This window comes from Phymastichus coffea, unplaced genomic scaffold (assembly GCF_024137745.1).
Source record: "Phymastichus coffea isolate CEN01 unplaced genomic scaffold, Cenicafe_Pcof_1.1 PCOF00005, whole genome shotgun sequence".
NCBI lineage: Eukaryota > Metazoa > Arthropoda > Insecta > Hymenoptera > Eulophidae > Phymastichus > Phymastichus coffea.
In genome coordinates this window covers 11090253-11104310 of record NW_026706816.1, presented here as the reverse complement: position 1 = coordinate 11104310, position 14058 = coordinate 11090253, and the positions used below count along the sequence as shown (strand labels likewise).

Here is a 14058-nt window from a genome sequence, read left to right as displayed (position 1 = left end):
TCGCACCATAAGAAACTAGGGCATAGTCTGACTTTTCTGGAAACCTTATTCATATTCGCATATATTTGATTTTTCAATTTATTATTATTAGTTTATATTTGATTTATCTATTTATTTTATTGACAAGTAGAGTAGATTTATTAGAAACGAATTCTTACTCCTTAGCGCAACTAGATACGAGAGTACGAATGATTTATAAGTGATACGAACATCACAAGCACTTCTATTTTATTTTTAAATTTTCACTTCTTTCAAATACGTTTAAAATAATTTTGTATTTCTAATAAACAGTTAGCTTTACAGCCCATGAAAGAGGAGAAAATGTAACTTTTGACGAAAAAAAAACGTGACTTTCCAGTTTTTACAATTTTAATGATATTTTATGTTCAAAGTAATGAGTTTCTCTTTTCTAAAATGAAAGATGAAGACTGCGAAAAAAATGAGATCCAGATGAACTGTGCAGTGTGAAAAAGAATTATCTTTTTTTTCATAATTCTAAAAAAATACGAGAACTACAGATTTTCAAATTGCTTTTTATTCGTTTTCTAGCAAAAATCAACCCTGTTTTTGTATTTTTAAAAAAATATTGTTTTCTCAGACGAAGCTACATGTCGATTAAATGGCGAAGTCAATCGCCATAACCTTAAATATTGGTACGACAAAATCCTCATTAGATGAGAGAAAGTCACACTCAATATTCTCAAAAACAAAACGTGTGGGCATAAATGGTAGGCGATACAATAATATGTCCCTTTTTTATAACGGAAAATGTGAACGCTGTAACTTTTGTGAAATCAGATTGTTTCAGCTATCCAGGCGTTAAGATGTGATGATTTTGAAAATACATGGTTTCAAGGAGGATTAGGGGTCACGCTATCTTTGAATCGTTCGCACCCGTAAAATTTAGCGCTCTTTTTGATTCCAGTATAAAAAATAGGTGTTCCCATATGAAAAAATAAGATTGACCTTGAAATAACCTTAATAATGAGGTTTAAGGTCAAATCAGAGGTCACCGTTGGGTTCCTCGTTTGTAAGTTACATAGGGTATGACCTTTGTTTCATGACTAACCTCATGTGGTTTTCCAAATTTTCCGGGGTTTCCATACTTTTACCTCACCGTGTATATTAACCCTAAACTTTTTTCTTATAATATTAAGATTTTCAATTTAAGCTCTAGAAGTAACGATGTCGATTACGTATCAGCGATAATTTTTACCAGAGGCTGGAGTCGACATCTTATGTTGGAAAGAATGTCACACTACTGTTGTTTCATAGGTATTGCGTGCCTACTCGGATGCGACTCGCTACGTAACTCTTGATTAACATCGTTACAATTCACCAAAGATACAACGAACACGCAATATACAGGGTGACCCATTTTAATCTATGGACCCGAATTGATTCTAAACCACAACATCTGCAAAAAAATGTTTCAGACAAAAGTTGATCAGGACAAAGGGGGCCATTTGACGGTACCATTAGTTTTGACCTTGAAGTTAATTTTGAAGGTCATTTCAAGGTCAAGATGGTTTTTTCAAATGGGAACCCCTATTTTTGAGTGCGGGTTTGGGTAGAGCGGAAAATTTTAAATCAAAATTGTTTTATGCAAAAATTTTTTTTGTGACCTTGGAAAGGTCAAAAATGAAGGTCAAATGTCTGAAAAAACTATTATTCGTACTTTTTCTAAAATGACGTGGTTTTCTTGGTAATATTACCGTTCATAATGCTTGTGAAAGATCAATAAATTCTAAGGGTGTTAATTACTTTGATTATCTTGACCTTGGCATCAATTTTCAAGGTTATTTGAAGGTTATAACGCATTTTTTATTGGTAAACCATATTTTTGACTGCAGTCCCTGTTTTATGATATTAGGTCCTAAAAGAATGTAACTTCTTACATGATGACAGAGATTTCTTAGTTTTTTAACCTGACTTTAAGAAGATCATATCAAGGTAAATTTAGGAACCTTTGTTTGATTGCTGATTCTTCTTCAGACATGAGTGGCTTTTACATACAAGAAAAGCAAAACAAAAGTTCTTTTATCTTACTTTTAACGTTACCCGGAAACAACGACGTGGACGTAGTAAGTTCTGTTTCCTTTCGGGTGCTAGATTATCGTGAGTCCCCTTGCCTCTCACGACGCGGTGCTAGATTATCGTGAGTCCCCTTGCCTCTCACGTCGGAGTGCTAGATTATCTCGATTCCCCTTTCCTCTCACGTTCGATTAGCCACGGATTAATTGTTCGAAGTTCCCTTTCGTTTTCAGAATTTTTTTCAGAGTACAGTACCTGGTCTAGCTAATTTTTGTTTCAAGTTTCTTTAAAATGCACTCGAAAATCGCTTAACCCCTAGTCTGAAGCTCGTACTGCGTTCACCACTGTTAGATTTATTTTTGATATTGCTGTATCAATAAATATGTATAAGATCTAACACAGAATGGCCCTAGCTTATTGATACAATTTCTTTTTATTAATTACGAATTAAAATAATAACTGATTGAAAGATCTGACTCAAGATTTAAAACGTACTTAAAATTTTATTTTTTGTCTCCGAGATATTAATGCTCAAAGATTGACCGATTTTCATTAGATGGCGAAATTTATCGTGGTACTATCATTTTTCAACTACTTTTAATTGTATTATTGAAAAAAATTGAGCTTATGTTAGCCATTGATTTATTTGTAATATTTTATTTATTCCTTGAAATCTACCTCGTTATTAAATCACTATTCACACTTCTTGTACTTGATCCGGAAGAAATTTCGTAATATGGCTGATTATCCACCAACACAAATTGTTGATATGATATTAATTTTAGGAGAATGTCACAACAATTTCGCCGCTGCATCAAGACTTTATGCTGTACGCTTTCCAGATAGAAGACACCCTTCTGATATGACAATAAGAACCTTAACTGAAAGAGCTCGCGAAGGGCACCTTGTTCGCCAACGCCGTCATCATGATTATAAAGATAATGATGTTTGAACCTTAACAATTCTCGCAGCTGTCCACTTAGATCCGCACATTAGTACTCGACAGATTGAAAGAGAAACGGGTATACCGCAAAGTATAGTTTCGAGAATCTTAAGATATTTAAATTATCACGCTTACCACATCACTCTAACGCAAGCCTTACAGCCGCGTCATATTTTATCGCGAATTAATTTCTGCCAATGGGCTTTGCAAACCATACAAAATGATCCCTATTTTTTTCGATACTTACTTTTCTCCGACGAAGCTAAGTTTTACAGCGACGGGCAGCTGAACAGACATAACTGTCACTATTGGTCACACGAAAATCCTTACTGGTTTAGAGCTGTAAACCATAAAAATCGATGGAGTCTCATGGTCTGGTGCGGAATCGTAAACGGATATCTTATTGGACCTTACTTTTTTAATCAAAATGTTGACAGGCATAGCTACTTAGCGTTGATAAGGGACCATTTACCCAGTCTCTTGGAAAATGTTGACTTGGCAAAGTGACAAAGAATGTGGGTTCAACAAGATGGTGCTGCGCCTCATTTTGCACGTATTGTACAGGACTTTTTAAATAATCGTTATGATGGCAGGTGGATTGGACGAGGAGGACCAATTGAATGGCCTGTTTCTTCGCCGGATTTCACGTCACCCGACTTTTTCTCGTGGGGGTACGTGAAAAATGTTGTTTTTGCACAACGGCCAACCTCGAGGGAGGATATGATGGAACGAATCCGTACAGCTTGCGCAGCCATTCCTCGAGAAACATTGCTCAGGACTGTGGACAGTTTTGAAAGACGTGTACGCATGTGTCTTCAAGCCAACGAAGAAATCTTTGAACAATTTATCCGTGGTTAACCGCAGCCATTGTGAGAGGCAAGAGGACTCACGATAATCTAGCACCCCAACGCGAGAGGCAAGGGGACTCACGATAATCTGGCACCCCGATGTGAGAGGCAAGGGGACTCACGATAATCTAGCACCCCAACGCGAGAGGCAAGGGGACTCACGATAATCTGGCACCCCGACGTGAGAGGCAAGGGGACTCACGATCATCTAGCACCCCGACGTGAGAGGCAAGGGGGCTCACGATAAACAGAACTTACTATGTCCACGTCGTTGTTTCCGGGTAATGCTAAAAGTAAGATAAAAGTACTTTTGTTTTACTTTCCTTGTATTACAAAAAGCCACTCATGTCTGAAGAAGAATCAGCAATCGAACAAAGATTCCTAAACTGACCTTGATATGACCTTCTTAAGATTAGGTTAAAAAACTAAGAAATCTCTATCATCATGTAAGAAGTAACATTCTTTTAGGACCTAATATCATAAAACAGGGACTGCAGTCAAAAATATGGTTTACCAATAAAAAAATGCGTTATGACCTTCAAATAACCTTGAAAATTGATGCCAAGGTCAAGCTAATCAAAGTAATTAACACCCTTAGAATTTATTGATCTTTCACAAGCATTATGAACGGTAATATTACCAAGAAAACCACGTCATTTTAGAAAAAGTACGAATTATAGTTTTTTCAGACATTTGACCTTCATTTTTGACCTTTCCAAGGTCACAAAAAAAATTTTTGCATAAGACAATGTTGATTTAAAATTTTCCGCTCTTTCCAAACCCGCACTCAAAAATAGGGGTTCCCATTTGAAAAAACCATTTTGACCTTGAAATGACCTTCAAAATTAACTTCAAGGTCAAAACTAATGGTACCGTCAAATGGCCCCCTTTGTCTTGACCAACTTTTGTCTGAAACATTTTTTTGCAGATGTCGTGGTTTAGAAGCAATTCGGGTCCATAGATTAAAATGGGTCACCCTGTATATTTCCATTGCGTGTTCGTTTACAGATTAATTATTTGTAGATAATTAATTTATAAAAGAGTTTTTGAATTAATTTTTATTGCAGAGAGAATTTTTGTTTTATAAAATTGTACCGAGGATTGAGTTCGTTTCACTTTGTTAGCATAAAATTAAAGATTTTTGAATGTTGTAACGTAGCTGTGAAATCAGGTTCCGCCATCTACTGGACGGCTAAAACTGCGTGAATTTGCGGTTATCGCTGAAAATACGCTAATAAAAATCGGCGCAAAGAAATAAAGCGTTCGAAATTATTAACAGGGTTCACATAGGCGTATATCAACGAATTTTTAATGGAGCTAGGTTAACAGAAGCATGAGAGAGACAGTGTGTGTCGAGCTAAGCGAGAGAGAATGGACTATCAAACCGATACTTACAAACTGTGCGTTCACGCAGGTGACGGGATCGGGCTTGATAAGGGAAGCATAATCGCAAAAGTTCCCGGTGCATGCAACGTACACAGCCTTCTCGGCAACGTAAGCAGCGACTAGTAATTTCGTACTGCACTACTACGTATTTATTCGGCGGTCACTGCATCACGGAAATAACTCCTGGGGCTGCACCGGGGCGTAGTCGTTACTTCTAGGCCCTTGATCCTAGGCAAACATGTTTTATTTTTTCCTGCTTGGATCAAATGGACGAAAAAAAGGCGACGTGATGGATTAGAGGCACATGCGGCTGCTCGTGAGCAAGCCAAAGAAACATCTACTGTCTTCGCGTGCTCTCTTTTACGTTTCATTTCTAGTGACAGATAAGCGCATGCGGTTCTTTTCAGTGACGCTAGTGTCCTTGTCTCTCTCCGCGTCCTACTCTCATGTATTAAGCGAGTCCCTACGCTTTTGTCTAACTCTCTTCGCTCTCACTTACCTTATGTAGGAACATGAGCATATGTATTTAATATAAATTGATATAATAATTTTCGTATAGTATTATGGGTTATATATAAGTGACTACTGAATAAGAGGAAGAGAGAGGTATAACGAGTTAGCAATCTTACTATAAAATAAGTGAGGAGTAATGCAAAAATACTAGACCTGTAGTTCTATTTAATAAGTCTTATTTTTATAATTCATAATTCTATTTAATATATAAGAATACCTATGTGGAGTGTCTTGATTATAAATATTTTTAGTCTAGGTGTAATCATTTATATCTATCATGCGTCATGTATAAATATAAACATAATGAATATTTATTAATTTTGAATAAAATAATATTTGGAATAATATTTATGAAGTATTATAACTATTCCTCAAACGAAATACATACCTTATGCCTTTTTCTCTACCATTTCCATCATCACTTCTAGTAATTTTCAATTCTTCCGAAATTATGTGTTCTGATTCATATTCTTTCTTTAATTTTGAATATCCTCTTAATTCAAATAAAATGTTTGAATCTTTTGAATCTTCTACAAGTGATAAAGAATCTACAGTATTTTGTTTAATCCATCTTCCGGATATATCTTTATTGATATAATAATTTCTAACTGTGTTTGAAGACGACTGCGATGACATAATGAAGATATCATTAATAATTTAATTATAATAATATTTTATATATTTAAATAATATATACGACTAAGTATAAATAACTCAATATATAGAAGTAATTATCGTATTTGTAGGTCACGGTTGTGCCATCGACAAGTAAATAGATTTAATGACAACATCCGAGCCTATATACATATATTAGGATTGTTATTCTTAACCATCCCAAAAAACTTTTATCGTTGTTTTACTTTTGATAGTGATGCTAATTCTGGCCGATCTTTGACGATAAAAACATTGGATAATATTGAGCAGCTACCACTTGCAATCGAATAAGATTGTCTTATGACTGGATAAGTACTAGAAGATCTTGGAAAACAAAAAACTATAATTTAGGAAATTTAAGCCTCAAATTTACAAACGACACGCATGTGTGCGAAGTACATTCCGAAAATGCTGAGTGTAGAACAAAAAAACTTTGCTTAGAAATTGCTCAGAATAACTTAGCGATGGTCAATAATAATGATGGTGTGCTTGAGTAGGTTATTACTGATGATGAATCATGAGTTATGATTCTAAAACAAAACAGCAGTCTTCACAGTGGCACTCTGGATCGCCAAGATCAAAAAATGTACGACAAAGTCGTACGGAATAATGTTAAGTTAATGTTGATTGTTTTGTTTGATTGTGAAGGTGTTGTGTACCATGAATATGTACAGGTTAGAGTATCAATAAAAAACATAGATTAGACTATCAATAAGAAATATTACGTTCAAATTTTAAAACATTTGCGTCAAGCAGTGAGAAAAAAACGCCCGCATTCTTGATCAAGTAGTGACAGGTCTCTCCATCGCAATAATATACCAGCGTATTCATCGAATCTTATATAGCAGTTCCTGAGTAAATATGGTATCACATTGCTTCGACAACCTCCATACAGTTTCGATATAGCCCCCTGTGACTTTTGGCTATTTCTAAAACTCAAAAAACCAATAAATAACAGCGATTTTATGCGCTTTCACGATCCAAAGTTAAGAAAGGGTACTGTTAAAAAAAAATTGACCTTGAAATGACCTTAATAGACTATGTCAAATCCAAGGTCACTATTAGATTCCCACCTCAACATCCTACAACTTTGGTCTTTATCATTTTTTTGATTGGGGCCCTGCCACAGGACTTGTGCTGGTGGGGTTTAAAACTGGCTGCATGGCCTTGAGATAACCTCCGGTACCGTAACCAAACATACCATTCTAAACGTAATATTTCCCGCTCTTTTCATTCGCGCAATAAAAAAGTAGGGTTCCTATTTAAAAATTACAAGTTGACCTTCAAATGACCTTGAAAATCGCGTTCAAGGTCAAATACAAGATTACCATCTGACTTCCCTTTCTATATGCTACAACTTTGGTCTCTACCATTTGTTCGATTGGAGCCGTCCCAGACGAGTTATTTGCGGTGCCTGTTTAAATTGGGTCACCCTGTACATAACTAATAATGCTATTATATCTAAATATTTATTATAATTAGTATAGTATGAATTATTTTTTCGTAGTTTAATATGTGTATGTGTGTGTGTATGTGTGTCACCTACCGAAGATAGTTTAATAAAAAAAGTGCAAGTACCTGTAAAGACCAAGATGAAAAAATAAATTTTTTTATTGATAAAAATACAACATTTATTATAAAAAGATTTATAAAATATATATAAAATTATATGCTTAAATGTTGCTGCTGCTACTGCTGTCGCCAGATCCAGTGAAGAATTTCGCTATTTTGTAGCGTGGTCCGCTGTCTAGCCAATCACTTACAAAAGTCAGCCGCTTGTTCCCGGCAATGACGGTGTGTAGTGGCTGACTGGTAGTGGTGATAACGAAGGCTGCTTGCTGTTGAATAGATCTTCCGTCGAAGACGGAATCGTTTATTTTCAAATAAACCAATAACTTTTTGTTCAACCAACGCTCACAAAAAACGACTTAACCCCTTAGCCTACACGATATCTACCAATTGCGCGAGCTATAATACGCAAGAAATTCGTTCGCGCGCCGTGCCATTCAACTGTCTGACTCGTGGCTTTTGTTTATGACACAAATTCTTTACCACGAGTCAGACTCGTGGTTTTCACTTATGGCACAAAGTCTTTACCACGAGTCAGACTCGTTGTTTTCGCTTATGGCACAAATTCTTTACCACGAGTCAGACTCGTGGCTATAGGCTAAAGGGTTAATAAATCGAGCTGAAACTATGTACGATATCTAGTTAGTAGTATTTATTGCCAAAAACATCATATTTAAACGTGACAAGCGCCATCTCTTGGATTTTGTAAAGGCTTATTGACCACTCCTCATAACATAACGTATAAACAAAAAAAAGATAATTATTAATAACATGTAATCTTACGTTTTATTTATTTATTCCTAATATATTTCTTTTCAGTGGAAGCAGCAGGTAAGTATAAGATAGGTATTTTTTAAGTTATAATCATTATATTAAAGACAATTGATATAATTTTTATTCTTGTTTACTAAATCAAAAGTTAATATAGTCAGCACGTACTATACCTATAAGAGTTGTCACAGTTCAAGCGGTAGAGCATTGACGTGCGAATGCTTAGAGCGCAGGTTCGATTCCCCATAATATTAATTTTATTTTAAATTTGTTTTCAAATATTTAATCGAATCCCAATGATAGATTTTATATAAATTTTGGAAATTATTAAAAGAAATGTATGGATGGCATGTATGGCATTTTTTAATGAAGGAGAAAATCTCAACTTTCCGCTATAAAAATAATCTGTAAAAAAAAACTTACTGTGCATTGATCAACAAACTTCTTAACCATTTTGTTTTTTCAAGGCCTTTGATAACAATAGTTGCTTTAAAAAGTATTTTTTTCATGATTTTTCCAAGATCATTATATGGTAAATCGCCCGATCCCTATGGATTACCATAAAAATTTCTCGCTAACCACCGATTCTCGCACTGATTTTTCTTAAATAACCACCCCCCTAGGTAAGGTGGTTTAAACAGAAGCACTGATGTAGTTGGATCTTCTTCCAGAACACAAACAGCAATCTTCTTGAATACGAATTGGTTTAAGAAAGTTTTGAAGCCCTGTACGTCTACAACAAAATGAATGCCTTTTTATGCTGGGATTGCACTTGTTGATTCCCTGCCAATTTTTTTGTAACCCATTAGATTCTTTTCTGCTTGAAATAACATTTTTTTTATTACCACTATAATTTTTCGATCAATCACAATCGTTCACCCCCACTTCATACTTTTGCCAACCAATTAGCATTGACGAGTAGTGAATATAACGTGATGAATTTGTCAAATCTGCTCAGCTAAGTAATTAGCATCATGGCTCAGCATTACAAGAACATAGCCTTGTTGCTTTTTCGCGCACATCGTCTGGTCATGCAAGTGTCGAAGACATCGAATGATGGTTAATACTGGGTTCATTGGCTTTACGGAAGCCGGATCAGCTTTTGCGTTCATCTAAATTGATCGTGACTGGCAGACAGGACCTGTAGGCAACTATGTGTAGAAGCGTTTTACATCTGCTAAATGAATACAAAACTAGGCAGTTGGCATGACCCATTGCTACTTCATCGATTGCTGTACCTATTGTGAGCAAGCATAGTGAACAATCGATATATAAACCTCTCATTATTTTAGATGTAGTTGGGGAGGCCTCAAACCGGCTAGTACTACACCGGCTATTGTCAATCCAACTCAAGACTCAAAGCCCGCTGGAACGACATCAATAGTGCGTTAAAAGACAGAATAAAGACTGGTCTAACAACCAATCTGAAACATCTGGATTTGACTACGTTTTTGAGGCTTGCTAAACCATTATTCCATGTGCAAATTAAGGAGACTTTGAAGGAGCATAGTTCTTTAAAAGTGAACCTTCTCCTAGTGGAAAGTTATTAAATCAACGTTAATGCCGATGTGAACGAGAAGCAAGTAAAACGTCCTAATATACCTTATAAAGTGCACTATATTTGGATAAAAGACTTATCTCGACTGATGTATAGACAGTTGTCATTTCACAGATGTAAGTCATACATATGCTATCATTGCTTACACTATTTTCTAATTGAACATAGATTGAAAACGTATAAGATTGACTGTAAAAATGTTAATATACGAGGTAAAATTGTACTTCCCAGTGAAAAGGATAAATTTTTACAATTTAAGAGTTTTAAAAATTAGTGCCTAGCACTCATTGTTATGTACGCTGATTTTGAGTCTCTTGGAAGCGGTGTCTAACGATGAACGGATCTATAAACGTCACGAACCGTACAGTGTTGGTTTTTTCGTCAAATATATAACTATGATGACTCTCTTCCATGTTATCAAAGCTACAGACAAAATATTGTCGATGATATTGGTCCAGCCAAGTGGTTTGTTCAGAATTTTTATGATTTGGCCAAGTATCTGCATGAGTTGTATAAAAGCTCACAGCTTATGGAAAATTTAACGTTCCGAGAGACATTTAGCTTTCTTCATGCTACGATATGTCATGTATGTAATAAACCTTTCGACAAGAAAAAAGACACAAGAGTTCGCGATTTTTGTCATTTTACTGGAAAGTATCGTGGAGCTGTTTATAGTACACGTAACATTACTAATCAAGAATCAAGGACTATACCCGTGTTTTTTCTTAATTTCAGTGAATGCGATGCGCATCTATTTATCAAAGAAATCGCGAACGAATGTACTGGCCGAGTTAGCCTTATTCCTCAAACCAAGGAAAAATATATATCTTTTACCAAGTACATAGAAGGTACCGATATAAATCTGCTTTTCGTCGATTCGTTTCGATTTATGGCGTTTTCTCTCAACAAACTAGAATCGCACTTGAAAAACACGATAATCTAGAGCGAAATTTTGGAGCAAGTTTATGGATATACATTGCCACAGATCGCCTTACTGAAAAGAAAAGGTGTATTTCCGTATGACTATGTATCGTCATTTACAAAACTCGAAGACACAACTCGTCTACGAAAGCAAGATTTTTATAGCAGGCTGTACGATTCAGATACCAGTGATGAGCAGTACAATCACGCGGAAAATGTTTGGAGAACGTTCCATACCACCGATCTAGGCAACTATTCAGATTTGTTTCTCAAGACAGACTTTCTCTTGTTGGTCGAAGTTTTTGAAAAATTCAGGGCTTAATATCGAACGATATATCGTTTGGATCCGGCTCACTACTAATCAACGCCCGGTTTAACTATGTCGAAATATGCGGGTGTAAGGTTGAAGCTTTTAACGGATATCGACATGCTCATGTTTATCGAGCGCGACATTAGTAGTGGAATCAGCCAATGTTACAACGGGTATGCGATCGCGAACAATCTATACATGAAAAATGACTATAATCCACACAAAGATGACAAATATTTCATGTATGTATTCAATAACCTTTACGGATGGGGTATGATTGAGCCTCTTTCACACGACGTATTTGATTGGTACGTCATTGACTCAAACTTTTCTTTTGATATTCCAGATGATACATATAATACCCTTTGGATACATACTCAAGGTGGATTTTGAGGAAATTTCCAAAAGAAATTTGCGCAGAAAGATATTGTCCGGAGCACAAGGCTGCTACGGAATTTAAATATAAAAAGCTCATGACAACTCTTGATGATAAATAACGTTACGTAATCCCTTATACAGTTCTGAAAAAAGCAACAATGCGTGGCTTGAACCTCATGAAGATAGATCGGGCTTTAAAGTTTAATCAGAGCCCATTGCTCAAGACATATATTGATTTGCATTGTGAGATGCGTAAACAAGTGAAAACGAATTTAAAAAAATGCTATACAAACTGTTCAACAGTGCAGTGCAAAAGAAATGCATCGATGTTAAAATGGTAAATTAGTGAGAGGGGTTACGGTGCCGAAGCTCTGATAGCTCGACCAAATTTCCACAGTAGTGATATTTTCGACGATGAACTGGTGGCGATTCAACTCTTGAGAACGGAAATTACAGTGAGGAAACCCAACTCATTTATTTAAGTCTTACTGTTCTCGACTTGTCGAAAACTCTCATGTATCAATTCCACTACGACTACATGACCAGTGCTGTTGGTGAACGCTGCAAGCTGCTGTACACCGACACGTACAGTCTAATGTATGCGATCACCAATGTAGATATGTATAACGTCATGCGTCGAGATATTCATAAATTCGATACAACAGATTTTCCAGAACCAAATCAGTCCAATATTCCAAGAACCAATAAGAAAGTGGTTGGTAAGATGAAGAAAAATAATTCCGGTAGGCTCATGCTTAAGTTTGTTGGACTCAGAAGCAAAATGTACAGCGTCAGAATTCAGAATAAAAATCCAACAAAGAAGGCAAAAGGGATAAAGAATTTTGTATTGAATGATACAATTACATTCGAGTACTAGGTCAAATGTCTTCGAGAAAATGTGATTCTATAAGCAGACAACAAAAGTCTGTAACGGTCCTATCTATGAGCTTCTATGAGCTCTGTCTGCTTTGTCTCAATTAAATAGCGAAAGTGAAGAAGAAGTTGTAGCATTTATATCTAGAACTTTGAAAAGCGTAGAAATAAATTATTTTACTACCGAAAAAGAACTTTTAGCAGTTGCTTCGTCGTGTCTAAAATTGGAAACATATCTGAGAGGCGCGAAAGAAATAATTATACGTACGGATCATGAAGCGTTGATATTTTTGACTACTTGTAAATTTACAAATGCGAAATTGATAAGGTGGTGTTTATTTTTACAAGATTACAGCATCACGTATGAATATTAACCAAGCAACAAAAATAAAATCGTTTATTTTCCTATCAAAATACATTACGGAATGTATCAACGACTACACTGATGAAAGCCAAGTCACTACGTTGAAGAAGGACCCTTATTGTAATTTCATTAAGTACTTCAAAAATCTTGATCTGTAACGACAAACTGATCACTACATTCAAAAATTAAGAAAAAGGAAAATTTCGATCATAGATATGTAATCAAGAACAATTTATTATATAAACAAAATAAAATTAAAAATAAAACATTGTTACCTCAAGTAATTGTTCTAGGATTAATCCAAGAATTACATGATATCTATCGTCACACTGGATCACGAAAAATTACTAAGATGTTAAAAGAAAATATTTAAATTTATAAATTTCGGAAAAAGTCGCTGAAATCGATGTGATTTATGCCAGCCCACGAAGTATTATACTAAAAAGATATCATCTATAATGTAGCCAATACTCATAAAAAAACCAAATGATTTATGCTAAATAGATTTCTATGGCCTTTTGCCTACTTCACGTGGCAGCATCTAATTGATATTTTACGACCAAACAAATTTCATATCACTTCTCATGTGAAAAGCAAACTAGCACATGCAATTCCGACCACAAGGGATGCAACCCTTATTTTTTTTATTTAAAATACTATCTATTTCATGGCTATTTTTATGAAAAAAATTAAAATAACCCGAAAAAAATTGGAAAAAATATTACCCTACATAAAATACAAAAATAAAGTTAATCTAGTCAAGCTTTTTTTCAAACTACCCCCTTAAAGTTGAAAAACCACCCCTAAAAAATTGTTTTCAATACATTACAGGTGGTGTTGATAATTTAGTGTAAAATACGTTAAGCATCATTTATACTATACAAACACAACTATCTCGTGCAGTTTCGACCACAAGGGTTGCAACCCCTAATTTCT

General features: G+C 35.3%; 1 protein-coding gene across 1 annotated transcript in view; it reads right to left on the bottom strand.

Annotated features, from left to right (window-relative positions):
* Positions 1 to 14058, bottom strand: part of LOC131667616 (protein unc-79 homolog) — a gene marked incomplete at its 3' end in the record, with an annotated part of 3688809 nt that overhangs the window by 515841 nt on the left and 3158910 nt on the right. The window contains exon 33 of the mRNA XM_058941149.1: positions 6113 to 6348. Within this exon, the coding sequence (XP_058797132.1) occupies positions 6113 to 6348 (236 nt within the window). The remainder of the gene's footprint in view (positions 1 to 6112; positions 6349 to 14058) is intronic.